This window comes from Perca flavescens, chromosome 4 (assembly GCF_004354835.1).
Source record: "Perca flavescens isolate YP-PL-M2 chromosome 4, PFLA_1.0, whole genome shotgun sequence".
Lineage (NCBI taxonomy): Eukaryota > Metazoa > Chordata > Actinopteri > Perciformes > Percidae > Perca > Perca flavescens.
The window spans coordinates 16,013,713-16,034,173 of record NC_041334.1 but is presented as its reverse complement, the minus strand read 5'-3'; the positions used below and the strand labels follow the sequence as shown (position 1 = coordinate 16,034,173).

General features: G+C 38.7%; 1 protein-coding gene across 1 annotated transcript; it reads left to right on the top strand.

Annotated features, from left to right (window-relative positions):
• The first annotated feature begins 8,603 nt into the window (after positions 1-8,603).
• LOC114554296 (synaptotagmin-2) lies at positions 8,604-17,062 on the top strand. The gene is made up of 8 exons (XM_028576042.1): positions 8,604-8,805; positions 8,934-9,091; positions 11,625-11,759; positions 12,892-13,059; positions 14,113-14,280; positions 14,905-15,022; positions 15,574-15,707; positions 15,854-17,062. The coding sequence occupies exons 1-8, from the start codon at positions 8,604-8,606 to the stop codon at positions 16,067-16,069; spliced, it is 1,299 nt and encodes a 432-aa protein (XP_028431843.1). The 3' UTR covers positions 16,070-17,062.
• The last annotated feature ends 3,399 nt before the right edge of the window (positions 17,063-20,461 follow it).

The following is a 20,461-nucleotide window of genomic DNA, read 5'->3' as shown; positions in this document are numbered from 1 at the left end:
CCCTTTGTAAAAACCACAATCAAGGTTTTTCCTCCCATTTTAAGGCTTAGGTGCAGCACCCAAGCCGTTTTGGGCAGCACCTTAGCCAAATAAATGTAACTAAATTACTTTTTTCAGATCTAATGATTGTAGTCCCCAGTGGACTTCTTCAGCAAGTTTCATCTTTAATCTTTTTGAGTGTTATTTATTTATTTATTATCTGCTTTAACGTTTCCAATGTTTTAGACACAGATATAGTGGTAATAATGGTCCAAAATTATGTGAAATTGCATTTTTTTAATGTAACATTTTCTTGAGGGTGGACCCCTAAACTTGCCCGCTAAATATGTGCACCTAGCTCTTCCACAAACCCAGGGAAAACACTGACATTCTTTCATTTTTACTTCTGTAACAAGCAAGATATTACATTACAGGTTAATTAGGGAGTTTTAGGGGTGCTTGTAGGTGGATTTTGTTACCTTCAGACAGCTGTTTCCCCTCGTTTTCAGTCTTTATGCTAAGGCTCCATTAGGCTCCATTCATATCTGTCCGTTCAACATGAGAATGTTATTGATGTTCTCATCTCCATCCATCTGATCCATCTGATTGAACTTTGACACACAAAATCATGAAGTTCGACAACATCCAGCTGGTTTAGAGAGGAGTTTGGAGTGACTGCTTATTCAGGACTTATTGTATGTATTCTTATTGATATAACTGATAATATTGCAAGCAGCAGAGCAAGGAGGGATGCTGCTTTTCTGCACTGAGTGCAAGGACAATGACAAAGGGTACTGTCAATGAAGCATTTGTTAAGAAGCTGTATAATGTACCACATTGAGGGCAATTTCTGTTAGCCAGTTAGCCACACTAGCACCACAGTTAATGTTTATAACCCTATCCTACCTTATGTTCCATCCCACCTGCTTTTTGCCACATCACGCAAGTAATGTGTTGCCAGGCAGAATCCGATCTGACTGCATTAAACTCTTGGCAAGAAAGAGAAAAGAAAGCATATTTCCCAAAATGTAGAATCAAGGTTTCCTGTTTACTTTTACAGATGTGACAGTGACAATGCTTTACTCCATCTCTCAAGCTTTTTTTACCTTGAAGTATCTCAGTCCTTAAACCACAAAACAGCAACATCACCATCCTAACTTCTTCTTGCTGCTTCAGTTCTCCCTTATCCAACATCCTTTCACTTCCATGACATCCCCTCATACCCACCTCAGTCTACCAAATTCACTCATTTGAGTTATGTAGGCTATTGTAGCTCGCAAGTTGACAACAATGTCTCTCAACTCACTTCTGGAATGAAAAGGTTTAAAGAACCGGATGAAAGAAAAAATCAAACTTTAAGAAATTTAGAATTAAAGGCAAGTGAGATATCCACCCTTAATAAAGCAAGAGACCTTGGCGATCTTGAACAGTGCTACAAAGCTGCAGCTAAATGTTTCATTTAAAAAGAGTAGTCTGTGTCACTTTAATTTTTGCTAGCAGATGAAAACTGATTTGGGGGAAAACATGGAAGACAATTACTACGGAATTAACTACGGAAGAGGATTAGGGCCACATGTGTGGTGGGGGGGAGGGGGTTAGTGTGCTGAAGCATGGAAGGGATCGAGGGGGAGGGGACAGGATGAGGAGGAGGGAGGGGTGAGCTAGTCTCGTTTTGTTTGAAAATACTTTGAATGTCAACAAGAATAACGTCACCCAACATTGCTTAGAGCACCTTAAAAGGTGCAGTAGGTAAGACTAACTTTCTGTCATATTTGCTGAAACTGACCCTATGTTCGAGTAGAACTACATGAAGCAGGTAATAATAAAAAAAAAAATCTGGCTCCTCTGGCACCACCTACAGCTTGTAGTGCGAGTTGAAAAAATCCAAAACTCCCTGTTCAGATGCACCAATCATGGCCAGGGGGTGTGTCTAACTGCGTGTCAATCACTGCTCATGCACACGCATTCATTCTCCCTTGTGGGGGGAGGGGCTTAGGAGAACGTTTTGGGGAGAAAGGGGGGAGAGACTGAGAAGTTGTCGATGTTAAAAATTTTTGGCTAAGTCCTGGATCTTCCCAGTCCTACCTACAGCACCTTTAAAAAAGAAAAAGAGAGAGGAAAAATGTCCGAATTTTTTCCCTCGAAATTCTGACTTTAAACTCAGAACTCAAATAATTTTTTTCACATGTGGCCCTAATCCTTTTCTGTACATATGTATGGTATAGAAAAAGCAATAAAAAAGGAATCTCTGTGATGCAGCAGTTTTGTGTGAGATCGCTGCCCCGCTCTGGCAGGAGAGGCTCCTTGCAGTGTAACCTGAAGTGAGAGGAGGCACCTCACACCGGCTCCTGACAGCTGCTAGCTGAACATGAGCACACAGAGAGGTATTTCCCCAAGGAGCATGAGCAGGGACAGAGGGTTTGAGGGGAGTACAAGAATTAAATGCTGAAATTGAAAAGGGCTCCATATATGTACAGAAGTAACAAAATGAAGGACGTTTTCATGCATTGTTGATCTGAATCCAGTTTATTGTGCAGAATGACGTAATGGCTATGAGGACTTTCAGTTTTTATCCTGATTTTCATATTCAAGAATACTGTAATACTCTCATCTCTATGTATGCATGCATAGATTTGATGATGGAATGATTTTACATTCAACGCTGTGGGCTGCTGCATGTTTTGTATTGTAACTGGAGAAGATGCTTTGCAATCTGCTCAATTTCAGCCATCATTGATGAGTCTCCTGAGGGATCAGCGAAAGGCCGACAAATTGACCTAATCATTGTTGGTTTCAGTTGTTCGTTCTGAATGGGTTTATCGAGGAAAGGTCTCTCCAGAGGGTTATATCACACTTCTGAGATTGTGTATAGGGATCCAATTAATTATATGAGCTCATTGTGATACTATTTGGAGCTGATGTGGTAAAGTCAGCACAACCTTAAGAGTTCGTCAGCTGTCCTGCTACCTACCTTGTTTGTTCTCCTCTTTATTCACTCACACACACGCATGCACGCACGCACGCACGCACACCCACGCACACGTACGCACACACACACACACACACACACACACACACACACACACACACACACACACACACACACACACACATACACACACCAAAGCGTGTGCATATTGATCTTTACAACTGCCCTCCAATGCCAGACCCCAAAGAGTGGCATGCTGCAATCAGCTGTGTGAGCAGCATCACAAATGAGGTTGGGGAGAGTGAGAGAGAAAGAGAGAGAGAGAGAGAGAGAGAGAGAGATGGGGAGAAAGAGGTAAAGAGGCTGCATGCATGAGCATGAGGGAGAGAGATGGGAGAGGGAGTAAGGAGGTGTGTGATGGGAGGGTGGAAAATGGGGGAGATGTGTGCATTGGAAGAGAAGGAGGAGGAGGAGGAGGCGGAGGAGGGGTGTAGTGCTGCAGTGGAGAGAAGTGAGAGGAGACTGCAGTCTCTGCTTATGGGAGAGATCAGACTATGTTACCACAGCTCTGAGGGACTGTAGCTATAGCTGTAGTTATTGATATTGGATGGGCCACCTCACGAAGGGGAATACCACATCTGACAGGTGAGTTTTGTTTTGGAGATATTTATTTTTTTAAATAAGGGGCAGTTAAGTGACGTAAGTACAATCAAAATGTACAACTAGAAGATGGCTAGAGGATCTCCTCTGCATTTTCAAACTAAGTGAGTCGCGACAAACTATTACGATTACTGTACACTGTGATTATATTCTCTGTACATGAATATCCTTGTGAATCAGGATGTGTCAGAGCCTTTTTCTTGCAGCTGAGTGATGCTGGCCAGTGGTGAGCTGCAGAAATCAAAGGCAGATAAGGACTGAGTGCTGATGGCACAGAGGTAAACACCAAGCGGACCTATGGATGTGTTTTCCTTCTGAAACAGAAGGCACATGCTAAGTTATGGAAGTAAGAGTCTTGAGTTATTCCTAATTTGGATCTGGAATGCAGAAATGATCCTGAATGTTGTGTTTATTACAGCAGCAGAAATGTTTTGTTAGAGGTGATTAAAGGTGATGGTTACTTGATTTCTTGTACAGACGTAAAGTTAACTGTTATATTTTTTGGAGGGACCCCTGTTGAAGCTAAAACTTTAATCATCGTTATTTAAAGCAGAGCAGTCGGCACTCATATCATGCCCACCACTCAGGCAGTGACTTGACGCTGGCCTTGAGCCAATTGGTCACCTGGGCTATAGGCAGGTTGTGGGCAATTCTGGATAGCTGATAGACACTATCAGGATTGCTTAGCAACAATAATCTGCCAGCCCACAGCACACGGGCCTCTACTGTACCGCATGTGCAGTATGTGAACAGCACAGATTTGAATCCTACCTCACGATGAGAGAGGGTATAAGTCCACGCAGAAAATACACATGTTGGAATGCAATACTCTCTGAGTCAATGGAGATGAGGTTACATCATGATTGTGTTTGCCAGACGTTGACAGAGAAGCCTGCTGGTTCACTTTCATGTTGCGATACAGTAAAAAAAGATACAGTGAGCTTCTTTAGATAAAAATGTCTCCACAGCACAAGACTCACTGTATATCAATCTAGTTTGATACATAAACTCAATGTGTGTGTTTGTGTGTGTGTGTGTGTGTGTGTCTGCACTCAGCTGTTGTCCTTGCTCATTTAAACAGCAGATAGAAGTAGTCCATCTTTTAAATGGAGACAGATCATTTTCTTTTAGTGTTTTTAGATGGCGATAAAACAAAAATCCTCTGGATAGCTCTGAACATTTGAGAGCTGTGATAATACACACACACACACAAACAAATGCGCACGCACACACACACACACACACACACACACACACACACACACACACACACACACACACACTAAGACACATGTACCCAATTTGTTTTATCTTTTCTTCATGCTGAGTGTAACAGTCGTAGCAGTGATAGTAAGCTACTAAGGATTTATTTTTTTAAAGGAGTGAATTACATAATGCTTTCTCTACTTGCCTGAAAATGTATTACTAATTTTGTGACCTTTTCTGTGAAAACCCTTTTCTCCTTCGAATTCTTTGCCCTCAAGCAAAAACAAACAAACACGGAGACGTTATAGCTGCAGAACAAGAAAATGGTTGTCAAGTTGCCAATTATTCTTTAGCATTATGTTGAGCTGGTGGGGGGTCATGAAAGCATTAAGGCAGCGTCCAAATCACAGTGTTCAGTACTGACAATAATACCACACTAGTAGCTCCCAGAATTGTATCATTCTGCAGTAAAAATATACTTGCTGATAGAATCTAATCCACTTAACAGTTTTTGCCTGACATGTCCATACTAATGTAATATTCCTCTCTGCTCTAAGTAATCTAATAAGTGACCATAAAAAGAAGGATTTATTTTTCCCTGCACCAAAATTATAATTCATTGATAATCCAAAGTGAGTTGATGCTACAGTTGTCAGATGTGTCCAGTTATCTGCAGCATATGTTTTTCTCTGTTTTGTAAAAAAATAAACAGGGAGCCTAATTTAGACCAGAGCATCAACACCTTCATAAATGCTAATAGTGTTCTGGTGTTGCTCAGTTATGCAAAGAGAAAACAGAAAATAAATAAATAATATAATGCTCACTTGAGGCTGGGAGGTAAATTGATTTTGTCAGCTGTTTTGCGATGGATTAAATTTCTAGAGGATAAAAAGGTGAACCATTGTGAAAAGACAATTGCTATTCTCAGAATGTGGTGAAACCACTTTTTAATTACAGCCTCTTTACTTGTTTTTACAGTTTAGTTTATTCCTCCTTAGGGCTCCAACCAGTGATTAATCCGTGACTAATTAATTAAATGTTTGGTTTATCAAATGTCATAGAATTGCGAATGACGGCCAAGAAGATGTCGTTTCGAAAGTTTGAAATTTCTGCTTGAAAAAAGACTTAAGATTAATCAATTATAAAATAGTAGGCAATTCTTGTTCTATCAATCAACTTATCGAATAGTCAGCTCATTATTTAAGCTCTGTTTCTTTTATTGCATTATATTAAGTATTCAAAAACGTATTCCTTTATTGATACATTTACATGTCAACAATTAAATATCAAATCCAAATTTAAGTCATTTTTTATATGCATACTTGCCATCTACGTTTGATTTACACACTCCATAATAGCTTCTTTTTTACAGTCATGAAGAGGTTGTCTATCCCAGCATGCAGAAATGGAAATGGAACTATAACATCACGAAAACCGATTTAAAAAACTGTTTTAAATCCAATCCATGTACAGTGTAAAGGGCTTTTCACACAGGAAGCGACATTTTGCCTGCGCAAGTAAACGCCAGGCGATCAATGTGTGGTAACCATGGGGATTTTGTGCACTATTGTATCCCTGCCGTACAACTGACTGAGATTAGCTGACTGTTGTATCATATATCCTTAATCACAGGTCAATTTCTAACAAAACAAACAGTGGCAATTCTAGTCTTTCCAAACCAAAGACTGTTATTGTTGATATACCTAAAGTTAGCTAAACTAGCATAATCATAATTACGGATGTTACCCGATAAATCCAGTCTTATATGCCGATGCTCTGACAAACAAAAGCCCCGCTGTCTATGTCCTGATAACTGTTTTGAAAAAAGTTTTATATTTTAGTGAACTCACAAACAGGAAGATTCAAGAATCAGTCTCTTGTTCATTGATTTTCATGTGGATATAGACTACTCTCATATAAAGACTGCTGTATAGACAGGGGGAAACAGTGAGCCTGGCTCTCTTGAACACCTTTAAAGGTGTGTTCGGTGTGTTCAGACTGTAGCTAAGAACATTTTCACTGTACGCCATTTTCCTGAATTCGACTGCTGGACTGTTTGTGCAGTTTGTGTTGATTCGTCCCAAACAGCCGATGTGTTAACTGTACAGACATTAGCTGTAAGCTCCTTTGTACATGTAGGAGTGTACCTGTGTGTTTGTGTTCAGCTCAGACACTGACTTCAGTTCTTTCTGTTATTTCCCTCCAGTCTCGCCACTTTTTTTCCCTTTAATCTCTGTGTGCGGATGAAGTAGATTCATAAAGCCCAGGGGTTACCTGTATTTTGTGCTCAAGTTGAAACACTTTCAACTCAGGCGGATGTATCTTCGCCTCAGTTTCCCATGGCAAATCATACCCACTCATGTCTTTGTATGCTATTTTGACGCCTCTAAAACTCTGTCTTGCATTCTGTCTGAACACACCTTAAGGCTCACAAAGTCTTCCTGGAGTCTTGTTGTCACTGTGAGGTTGCCAGGCAACCAAGGGGTGTACGCTGTCATCGTATCGAATCAGCATGTGTAATGATGAAACGAAAAGATGCATTTTGTCATTTAGTGAACTTTAGAGATGCTGGTGGGCCTATCTTTCACTTAAAGCGTAATTCTCGCCAAAATGCAACCTAGGGTCTTTTTGTGAATATACCCGAGTCAAACTTTAGTTTAAAAGCAGAAAGGAAACGCCACTTTTAAGATTTAGGGGCACTACTATGATTACATCAAAATATACAAATTTTTAAAACACTAAGAATGCTCGACACAACATGAAACTTTGCTCGAAGTATCACCAGGGGCTCTACACATGAACTCCAGCATTGAGAACATTGTTTGTGTACACAGAGTTTACTAAAAAGAAAGGTTTTGAACAACTCACTTTAGCAGTTGTTGTTTCTGCTCACAGCCATCTTGCCAGTCAAAAAGAGTTGATTTCTGAATGCAACATAACAGGGAGGAGAGTAAAGATGGAAAGCTCCTAAAGCTTACTTCCATATAAATTCACGGATATTTTGTCTTTTTGTCGTTAGTGAAAAACAATATTGACCTTGTAGTTGAAAAAGGAGCCTCATATAAGAATGACATTTCCTCCTATCGCATTCGGAGATCGACTCTTTTAGACTGGCAAGATGGCGGCGACCGGAAACCGGAAAAATAAACTGCTAAAGTGAGTCGTTCAAAACCTTTCTTTTTAGTAAACTCTGTGTACACAAACAATGTTCTCAAACATAGTAGTGGCCCTAGCACTCGCATTCAAAAGGCCATTTGACCAAAAACGAAAATATGGGCAATCTTAAAAGTGGCACTTACGTCCTAATAATGCTTTTAAATGAAAGTTTGACTCAGGTATATTCACAAAAAGACCCTAGGTTGCATTTTGGCGAGAGTTACGCTTTAAAAGAGAACCAGCCTGCTAGCTGATAAAGACATGAGAGTAGTATCACATTTAGCATCTCTTAAAAAGAAAGCAAATAAGCACCCATTTTCACACAAATGTTGAACAAATTTAATAAAATAGATTCAAAGATAAATATAATAAAATAAATGTTGGTTTTTCAGCACTATGTTTAAGTTTTTTCTTCTAGTCTATACCACACATCAGTTTGGTGTTTCCCACTCAGTTTTAAGTACAGTACAATTCAATAAAACACCTGTAACAATGAGCCTCGGGAGTAAGTATATCCTGAATGTCTTTTAATACAAATGAAGATAAAATACTTGGTATCTTTCACGTTTGTTCCAAATGTCACTGCTGAGGTCATGGCACTACGGTTTTATCTTACCTTCCCTTTCTTTCTGATCTGTGTGTGCCTCAGGGACGCTGCGCCTAGTCTTTGACAATGAAGTTCAACTTGTTCAGGCCACAGGCCGTGGCGGCCGCTGAGCCCACCGGTGTCACCACCGTAACCATGGCTCCCACTCCGGCTGTCATCTCCACCTCGGTGCCAGACACCTCTGGCTCCAACAACACAGAGATCAGCAAGAACGACATGTTTGAGGAGATCAAGAGCAAATTTTTGAATGAAATTGATAAAATCCCGTGTAAGTAATGCTGCTGTGCATCCCCAAAATTCAAAATGCTCTTTATTTGACAAAATGTTACAGTTTCTTTGGGAGGAACACCAAAGTCACAAAGTCAATCATTGCTCTGTTGTTTTTGAAACTAACAGTGCCGCCTTGGGCTTTGATCGCCATCGCTGTGGTGGCCGCGTTGCTCATCCTCACCTGCTGCTTCTGCATAATCAAAAAATGCTGCTGCAAGAAGAAGAAGAACAAGAAAGGGAAGAAGGGCAAGGATGGCTTCAACATGAAGAACATGCAGGGCGAGGTATGACGCCTTGTGCCTTCTACATGCTGAAAAAGTCAGGGTAACAGGATGTTTTGGGTGATGTTTTGCCTCTTTTTTTCTACAACAATTGATCATTCCAGTTTTAATTGTTATTTATGCCATTTATTGCTGCGTTTTTATCCATTTCAATATGTCTCTAGCTAACCAAATTTGATCTTTTACCAGCAGCTTTTGTAGCCCAGGCTGTAGAGGACACAAGGAGAGCTCTCTTCCCCTCCATTTATTCGCTGTTATTGTTGTTGTGGTCATTTAAACGTATGACGTGTGATGTATTCCATTGTGGGCCCCAATGGTGAAAAATGACACACTTTGTTAGGGGTGGCAAAAAATAATTATTCACTATGAAGTGAAGAGTTTGGTCTGACGACTTCAAAAAGGTGCATTTTTATAATCAAAGATGATGGATGAAGGCATGACTCTCGAGGAAATATTGTAAGATTTTGGAAGCAAAATACAGCAAATCAGAGGATAAATGTTAGAAAAGCCAGTGATTCATTTGAGAGCTAATCAACTAACCTCACCCTAAATTGCCCTGAGCTCAACTGACAGTTAATTAAAACACAATGTGAGCCCGCCCCCCCCACGCCGAAAACAAGTGTCATTTCTCATCATAATTGTGGTGTTGGTGGTGGTGTTGACTGCCTCTCTTTTTGTAGTGTGTTTGGTGTCTTGTGAGTTGAATCTCTTCCTCTCTCTGCTCTCCTCCTCTTCTTTCCCCCCTGCGTTGTGTCTGTCTTGTGTGTGCCTCGTGTTTCTTGACTGTGGTGGACTCCCGCTCTACGGTAGGTGGATAGCTCATGTTGACGCTCTCTGTCCCCCCGGGGTGGAGGGGGTTTCATGGAATGAAAGTCGTAGCTTCCTTTGCAACTCTTTTTTTATTCATTTTTATTTTGTTAAGACAGCTTGAGAATGTAACAATGGAAAGCTATGATGTGCTCCATAAACCCCTAGAGAGGAGAGTCTAACCATCTAACGCATTGTTCCGGGGACAATGTAACTGTAACTCACACCAATATGGAAAGTATTGGACGAAGAGATGATATGCAAGACACTTTTAACACTATTAATCTATGCATGTGATAAAGGGCATGGTTGGTTGTTTGGGAGACATGGAAACGGTGATGATAAAACTGCATGAAGAGCCAATTACTCGCAAAGCTGTCCTTTTCATTGTAGTGCTCAAGGAGGAGGTAGGATGTGGAGACACTGGATGGCCTGAAAAGAAAAAAAAGAGTAAAAACGAGTCACGTTCAAAGTCAAGGTGAACTTGGCAATGAGCTTTTAATTGAACTACAATAATAAACTGCAGCAATAAGACTCTACATTATTCAAATAGCTGGCTGTTCCCTTTAATGATGAAACATTTATTGTAATAACGGTGAGCTGAAAATAGAGGCTTTCTTTTTTGGTGACACAAATTTAAAGCAAGTGTGCAATATGCAGCAGTGGTGGAAGACGTATTCAGATCCTTTACTTAACTTAAAGTAGGCCTACTAATACCACACTGTAAAAATACTCTTTAACAAGTAAAAGTCCTGCATTGAAAACGATCAAAACAGTTCTGTCAATCAAGTGTTTAATCGGCTAATAATTTCAGCTGGACTTGTAGGACGTTATGTTGTTGGGTAGTTTAATTTATAATAAAACATTGTATTTTATAAACTACATGTGTTTTGTGTGCATACATCTTATTTCATAAAGTAACTAGTAACTGAAGCTGTCAGATAATGTAATGGAGTAAAAAGTACACTATTTCCCTCGAAAGAAGAGACTCAAGTAAAGTTCCAGTACCTCAAATTTGTACTTAAGTACAGTACTTGAGTAAATGCACTTAGTTACATTCCACCACTGGCATGCAGGTTAAATGAAATATGAAAGTTGTGAATGTAGGGTTTAAAAAAAAAGCCATATATTTGAAAGCCAGCTCCCTGCACTGAATATTCGGCTATGTCTTATTTGCCTTTTATCATTTTAGTATGCATTGGCATTCGCTGTTGTGAGCTAGTTCCTTAGGGGTTTTTATATAAAAATGTATCTCCTTGTTCATTCAGTAAAAAACCAAAGCCCTTTGACAAAAGAGAGGATACCTTATTTCATTGGAAAACTGTGGCATTTATCATCCCTCTTGATGCAACTAGCATGCAAAGCCTCCACTGACTCTGGCTGTGACTGTACTACGCAAGCATGTTGAAGGAATTGCCCAATGTTAAAAAAAGAAAACACTGAGAGGACAAGCTGTGCTGAATTATAAAAAAATATACATATATAAAAATATAAACATGTATTTATGTGTTACTAATAGAGATTTGTGACCTTGTAAATGATAAATCACTGGTTATTATCATCAGGTGCTGTGCAGGTAAGCAGTAACCAGAACATGTATCTCCCACGTAAAAACACCTGGAGCTCCAGTGTCTGTGGCATGCTGGCTGTCATGGGGGAGCCCTGTAGTCTGATCCCTGATGCCCTGGCCTTTAACACCCTGTTTTGTCTTGTTACCTTCACACCACAGATACACCAGGATGACGAGGATGATGATGAGGGAGAGACCGGACTGACGGAGGAGGAGAAAGAGGAAGAGGAGAAAGAAGAAGAGAAACTGGGGAAGCTGCAATATTCTATAGATTATGACTTTGAAAATGCAAAGGTCTGTGGTTCTAAATTCACACATTGGAAATTGAGTTTTTGAAGCATTGTGAATAATTTCAGATGGATTCTTAGGGAGTGTTTCACATTTTGATATTTTTTTTTAATATCCTATTTACATAAGATTTTCCAGTATTTAAAGAAATAGTTCAACATTTTGGGAAATACACTGATCAGATTTCTTGCTGAGTGAAAAACGATTGATCATGTCTGCAGGCTGAATACACAGGTACAGCTAGCAGCCGGTTAGCTTAGCATACAGACTGGAAGCAGGGAAACAGTTAGCCTAGCTCTGTGCAAGAACAACAAAATCCATCTGCCAGCAACCACTAACTCTCAAAATATGATGTGTTAATAAGTGAGCTCTACAGGACTCGGTAGTCAGATTTTCTCACCCTCAGACAAAGCCAGGCTAGCTGTTTGCCCCTGTCTTTTACTAAGCTAACTGGCTGGCATATTGAACGGACGGATATGAGACTGGTATCGATCTTCCCCTCCATCTCTTGGCAAGAAAGCGAAAAATGCGCATTTCCCAAAATGTCAAACTATTCCTTTATGGTCTGAACCTTGAAACTTTCTAGAAAGTTTCTTTGTAAAACCTTTGCAGAGCAGCATAATGATCAATTTTGAATAATGACATAGTTTTGCAATAATTCAGGCTTAGAGAAAGGGAACACATTTGTCAAAGATTCAGTAACTTTATCATCATTACTGTAATGCTCTCAGCGGCATATGGAGTGGTATGACAATATTTAATGAGGCTCTGAGTGCCGAATCAAAGAGGAAATCCCTTAAATCAAATCAACATAAAACAGAGCAGCAAAGACTAAAATAAAATGTATATTGGAATATGTCTGTTCTTCTCGTCCCTAATGTACTAGCTCAAACATATACACACCTCTATGGTACAGAAAATTCACAATGTGACAGTTGTGTGACACTGAAGAATCCCTCTGACATTCGAAACGGCTCCAGTCGGGCAAAACGTTTGTGTGAGATTGATTGCGTAGTTAAGTTGTCAGATTATGTTATATAACCAATCTCTGCAGCAGTGACCCTGATACAAATGAAAACTTTAGATTTTTTTTTTTCTGATAAAATTCTTGTTTTTGTCCCTTACACTCTGCACACAGCTCACAGTTGGCATCCTTCAAGCTGCAGATCTCATATCCATGGACTCAGGTGGAACCTCCGATCCTTACGTGAAAGTCCAGCTTCTGCCTGAGAAGAAGAAGAAGTATGACACCAAAGTCCACAAGAAAACACTGAACCCTGTCTTCAATGAGACATTTGTATTCAAGGTCAGTCTTGCCAATATGTGCGGTGATAAAATACTTCTACTGTTGGAGAATTTGGTGCAGAAGAGGTGTGCATCCTGATCGATGCAGCTGTAAACAGAAAAAAAAAAAAAATATATATATATATATCAAAGATTTATGAAAGATGGTGAGGAAGTTTGTGTTTTTATATAAAATAAGGTGCACAAATAATCCTCCTTACCCACTGCCAGTGTGTCTCTTTCTCCTGACGTGTGTACTCACTGGGCTGTGCAGCCTACAGTACATGCTGCTCTGTCCTGGCTAATAAAGCCCGCAGAGACTTTACAAGTCTCGCTGGAACCTCTGCCTGCCTGCAAATTTGCAGCAACAAAAGAAAACATTCTATTTTACAGAACGACTGACTTTTCTCTTCCAAACAGAGCTGAGGAGATGTTCATTGCCACATTTAGTGTTTCACTGTGAAGGTGTCTTTGAGTCGTTTCTTACTTTCTGAATTGAAAGGTTTTTATAAGACTCGAAGGTGTCTGCAAAGGATGGTAGCGTATAGAATTATCTTCATTTTCATTTAAGAAAAGTTTCAGTCAGCTTCAGCATTTTATCTTTTCTTATATCTTTCTTAGATGTTTAAATTGGAGATAATATTCAATTTAATGGAATTTATTTAAATGCTATTTGTCCTTCCCCTGTATCATTTCAGACAATTTGTATTTAATTTCAACTTTGTTTAGTCTTGCCAGCTTTTCAAGTCTTACTCCATAGTAGCGAAAAATAAACCATAATACATGTATTAATAATGTAATTTCCAGTCAACCTGGATTACCTGTTGTTGCATTTTTAAGAAAACTGGACCAGCTAGAGGAAATCCATGTGAACATGTGGTGGATTTTCAAATTCCCCTTGAACATATTAGAGAACCATTTAGAGTCAACTCTGGAACTTATTTCTTCTACCGTACCTTTTTTCATTGACTCATTAATTGAGGATTTAAGTTGCTTTATAGTCATATAATCACTAATGGGACAACATACAAGGTATCATGGTATAAAACGACATAATGTTGTGTCTGTGGATCAGGTGCCCTACGAGGAGCTCGGTGGGAAGACTCTGTCGATGTCTGTTTATGACTACGATCGATTTTCCAAACATGACGTCATTGGAGAGGTGAAGATTCCCATGAACACCATCGACCTCGGAAGGCCGATTGAGGAGTGGAAGGATCTGGAAAGCGCAGATCAAGAAGAGGTGCTGTTAAGAACCAGAACTTTGGAAATTATGCTTAGAAGACTGAGATAATTGATTGATATACAATACAATCATTTTCAGGGATCTTGACTTGATAACATTACAAGACCTTGTCATTCTAGGCTGAGATAGCTGACATTTTTTTTATACAGAATGCAATTTTCATGTGATTTTAGGGGTACCAATTATACCCACTGCAGCTCCGCCTATTCAAATTGGAAAGTTTAGAGTATATAATTATATATAATAATATATGTATATATAAATCATTTTTGGGTGTGACATGGATGGTACCAATTGATGAGTTAAGTCGTCTAGTTTCATATGATACCAATATCTTCACAATAGTTTTAAAGCGGCGCCTGCTACAGCCCCTTTAAGACAGTCTAGTTAGGGGGGCCTCCTTAAGAACTGCAATTGAAATAAACCCTTTTAAGCAAAAACCACCAGGACAAAAATACCTTAATTTAAGCCCAAGATAAAAAAAAGTGCAAGGCATACAGCAGACAGCAGCTGAGCGCATTCTGCTTTAGCCCATTATCATTTTCTAAAACAAATCGTTTGCTGTTGTCGGCTGATGAGCATGTGTCATTTCTGTCTCTTCTCTCTGTGCTGACGGCTCAGCCTGAGAAACTCGGAGACATCTGCATCTCCCTCCGTTACGTCCCCACCGCCGGGAAACTCACCGTCTGCATCCTGGAGGCAAAGAACCTGAAGAAGATGGACGCCTGTGGATTATCTGGTAGAGAAACATTACAATGTTGTAAACTGAATCTACAGTACTATTACTACAGTTTAGCCTTCAATTTGTGTTTGAATGATGTTTCAAAATGCATGATATAACAATAAAAAGAAGACCTGAAAGAAGGCCTGAAATATATGGAGATAATAACATTGAGAGAAAAGAAGCTTAGGCTCTGCATACTTCAGCTTAATGCATGTATCTAATGATAAAGACTTTTGGTCTCTAGAACCTAAAACATTTTTTTGACAAAAGGGAATCTCAGAGTTTGATATTATATATATATATATTTGTCACACAAGTACACTTGAGAAATTCAGTTCACAATTAAAATTCAGCATAATCAAAAACATAGGACATATATCACATAAACTGAGCATAAATCAATACAAGAAGTAATCAGAAGTAATCAGGAGATCAAATAATTGAAATGCATATTAGAAGTGACAAAAGGGAAGCAAATATTGCCGAAACGTCAGGAACTACTACTGTACATTGCACTAACCTGCCTTGAAGTTCTCTATTGCTGATCATAATGACGCCCTCTGCAGATCCATATGTGAAGATCCAGCTGCTGCAGGGGGGTAAGCGTCTGAAGAAAAAGAAGACTACAGTGAAGAAGAACACCCTCAACCCATACTATAATGAATCCTTCAGCTTTGAAATCCCCCTTGAACAGATGCAGGTACAGTACAAGTCAAACTAAAATACGTATCCTTTATCAGTAAGTTCATTATATACAGCTGTGGGTAAAGCAAAGTGTTGTTTCTCCACGATGACTTGACTTATTAACTATAAGAAATTACACACACTCTCTTGTTCCCTTCTTAGAAAATCTTGGTGGCGGTCACGGTGTTTGATTATGACAAGATCGGTAAGAATGACGCCATCGGAAAGATCTTCGTGGGCAGTAAGGCGAGTGGCCTAGGTCTGAAGCACTGGTCCGACATGCTGGCTAATCCCCGCCGCCCCATTGCCCAGTGGCATCCATTGCAGCCAGAGGAGGATATCGATGGTCAGCTAGCATCATTGAACGCAAAGAAGTAACGTGCTCCCCAACCAGCTAATGTACTAACTCAGAGTTCCAACCCCCACCCCTACTTTGCATGAAACCCATGACTTAACACATGACGACTCGTCATGAAACCTGCTCAGCAAAAAAGAGACATCTTAGAATATCCGCTCATTCATGGTTAAGTCGGAAAAAAAAAACTCTTTTTAAGCATCACATTTCACACATTAGTGTATGCTGAGAAGAGTGGCGTTGAGTTATCGGGTGACTGGTTCATGAACGATCGACTGTTGGTCCTTCTTTCATTTGAAGAAACTTAGAAACTGATTCTTAGGGTGCTGACACTGAACGAAAGTCTTGGTGAAGACAATGCTGGAAATAAAGCTTTAGTTTAGTTTATAGAGCATGCTTTACTTACCTCCCCACTGCTCTGCATACACCACGCCCAGTATTGTATCTTGCTAATAAGTGTGCTTTAACTTGCAATAGAAAGTATTGTAGTATTGGGTTATTTCCTGCATAGTCTGTTTTAGTCTATTAATGCAAAAATATTTAATTGAGAATGAATGAGGTCAAGATCACTGAATGCAGAGATCCATGTTGCAATATATTTTTAAGATAAATCTGCATGAATGATTGTCTTCATTTTATCAGCTCACATTTGAGAGGGATATACAAACAGTAGCCTACATAACACAGTACGGAGCAGCTGTCTGATCTGAGTTGCTTTTTTTGCGTTGCCATGAAGGCGCGTCTATGCATTTAGGTCCAACGCACATCTCTGTGTGTTCAGACAGATCTAATGTAGGACAGGAATACAAGGGTGCCTTTCCTGATATGACACTTTGAGAAATAAAGTTAGCTTCATTCTTTTATTTCAATAGGAAACTTTTGAAAATCATTCAGATGTAGTCTGGGACACTGTGAATGTGCCATCTGGAATCTGTCTTGAGCTGGGTTGACCACTTGGATGTAAAACCTTACTTATCAGATGACAAAGTAAGGATATGAAAAGGCTTATCAATGATGTTCAGAACAATTATGACTATACTTCTTTTAGATTCTGCTCTTGCTTGCGATAAACAGTGCCATCTAACTCATTTTTCTGTTGATATCCACTAAACGCATTATATGTCTTTCTTTGACGGATGTTGTAGCTTACCAAACATACTGCAGTACACTTCAATATACCAATAGTTTTTGGTGGAGCAACATGAGGATTTCTGTCAAGGACATGATGTTTTTATAAAGAACTGAAATTTGAAATGTAGAAGATATAGCCGCACTTTTTAAGAGAGTGTGATTTCAAGAACAAAATGCAAGATTATAGAATCTCAACAGGGCAGGTGTTACATCAAAACATATAACACAATAAACATATGTTGGACCATTTTGCTGCAGAATCTAGCATGTATCATGCCTCGCAGTATTTCATGTTGTTTAGATTGCCCACTCAACGGCCAAAAGCTTTGTAAACCTTGGGCCAAAGTGCTACAACATTGTGGTGTTACAACTTCATCCAGACATACGGTGTTAGACTGATGTGCAGAGGTACGGAGGCAAAAAAGCCCATAAGGATTTGAATCTTATATGCAACTAATCGTAAAGTTTCATTACTACTAAATACCTAATGTTGACATTTTAATACTATATCATTTATAGCATTGAAATATTTAACTTGGAGAACTATTTATTTGAATTCATGTGGTTTGAATTCCCCACCTTGAAATCTCAAAGACTAAATTATTTTAAATGAATTCACATTAAAAACTATATACAAGTTGCTCAAATTCAATTCATTTTTGGATCTGAAAAGAGTTGAGTTCATTTAGACACCAAAATTCAGGAAGAAAACTTAAATCTTGAAAATTTTGGCTACCAAAGCTAAACTGATTGAGAAAAATTGTGATTTGACAAAAAGAAAAAATCCCCATATTAGCTTCTAGGAGTAAAATATAGACACAGATAGTTCTTTATGCATTGTCACAATAACCAATAGTTAGAAAACTATATTGTAACAATATCTATATTTCTATAATTAATACTGTAAAATAACATGTTGTTATGCTGTTTCATATAATCGACTAAAGACAAGCTCAGATGAGATATGGGACATTTAGCACACTTACATTGTCAATCAGAATTTGTGAAAATTAAAAGAAAAAAAACGGTTTTCAAAATGAAGTCAAAGAGGGGGAATTCAAACTTTTTGAAATCAGAACGTTGGTTTTCAAAATAAACATTGAAATTCCGTAATTTCAGTGGTATTTGAATTTCAACATTAAGTATTCAGTATCCAAAGGTTCAAATTATTACTGCCTTTCTTTGCTTTCATAGAAGGCCATATTGTCACCAGAAGTAAAAAGAATTCTGCAGGAGGCTAAACAGCAGCACACTGATTGCTCCATGCACAGTACTACGTCCTCCTATTGTTAACGTTATGCATTGCGCAAATTTGTTAATAAGCTACAGCATGTATTCACAAGATGATGTAAATAGTAGCATGTTTTAAAGAGGAACCATAATTATATTGTGTATGTGTGTTTGTGTTCTGTGTCATTTTTGATAATAAAATGGAGTAAAAAAGAGTATGCACTGACTGCAAAGTGTATGTATTTTTGCTGAATGGGACCGAAGGTATGTCTGAATATTCCATGTGTATGATTAAAGCAGGGTTGCTTTGTGTATCATATGTAAAAAAATATATATATATCCACATTTGCCATAATGCTGCATGGTTGTCTGGTTTTCTGTCATCGTTTGTATCTGTCCTCTAAACCAACGATATGCTTGGGCTACAAGTCATGTAATTATTGTTCATTTCTGCTTGCTCATGTTATACAGTATGTGTTGGTCACTGACCGGTAAACTGTACATATTTAAAAAAAAAAAAAAAGGAGAATATTTGCCGGCTCTGTGATTTTCTATCTCAGTGTACCGTAAGTGTTGCCTTCATTTACTCCTGCCAGATGTAGTTACAGTGGGCTACTTAATCATTTTCCTTCATTAAATTGTACCTTCTCATCTTATTGCTATTCAAATAAACCTGCTCCCATATGTCTGATTATACTTTTTAACATAAGAAATAATTCAGTAACTTGCATATAAACTAAACTAAACTAAACTTTTAATTTTAATGTTTAATTTCTTTGCCAGATTAGTTCTGTGACATATTATTACTGCATATTATTGATGCAGTCCTCTTAAGGAGCTCCAGTCATGTAATTAAGCAATCAATAATATTTTCATTCCAAATGTCTCTTCATGAATGAACACACAGTTTGACTAATGGACTGCAATGGGATGAGCTGGTATTTTGTCACTTGTGCATGCCCTGAGATATCGATGCTGTGTCCACTATGATATTTCTAATGTGGGGATTTGTTAACTCTGTGTGCTTATTTTTTTGAGTCACTGTCATTTACTCTCAGACAAACCTTTATTTACAACCTACAGTGCATGAAGATGAACAATCTTTATGACAGTCCATCTTTTCGAGTATAATGCAGCTATCTCTCTATGTACGAGGGGCTGAGAGGAATACAAACCAGACACATTTTTAATTTTCAATGTCAAGTCTATTCCGAAGATTAAATTCCACAATGGTGTCAAATTTAAGTTCAGATCATGGAGGGACGCCAATTTACATCCTTTTCTAGAATATGTGTCAGGTCATCCTTTCCTGGGGGTCATTTAATATACTCGCGCTCATCTACGTATGTATATACATACATACATACATACATATATATATATATATATATATATAAAAAAAAAAATATATATATATATATATAAATGCACTCCCATCAGATTCTGTCTCCTGTTTTTTGTGTATTTGCAATAGGACCAATAGAGCCTGTATTTGTTTTATGGTGTTGTGTAAATGGACTGTATGAGTCTTTCACGTTTCTGCAATGCAGGCAACAAAATCCCCGTCTTCCTGGGTCTCACAAGCTATCTTGAGCACAGAGCAGACCCAAACAGTGCAGAACAACATTCGCAATGCAATACTGCCAACCTGCTGCTTCAATAATGGTTCCTCTTTAGTCCTCTTATGTGAACATAGCCATAATACAGAACATCCAAAGGCCTGATCCTCATCTGACCTACTCCATCAGGCATTCACTTTCCGAGCGACATAGATGAGGGAAATGCTCAAAAAGCTTTCTTGACTCTTGTTTTTGTCTTGTTGTAGAGGTGTGTCAATAGTTGTGCCTTTTTGTGAACTGCATGATTTATTTCCGTACAAAATCCATGTTTTCCAGCAAAAAATAAAAAGGGAACAAAAAGACCACACAACTTGTACTCATATATCACTCTATGTAGAACTGAAATACTCAAGGGAACCAAAATATGGGATGTGGTCAGGACATATCTGTGTGTTGTCTAAATGTAATCTTAGGAAAATAAAGGCATTTTAAGTA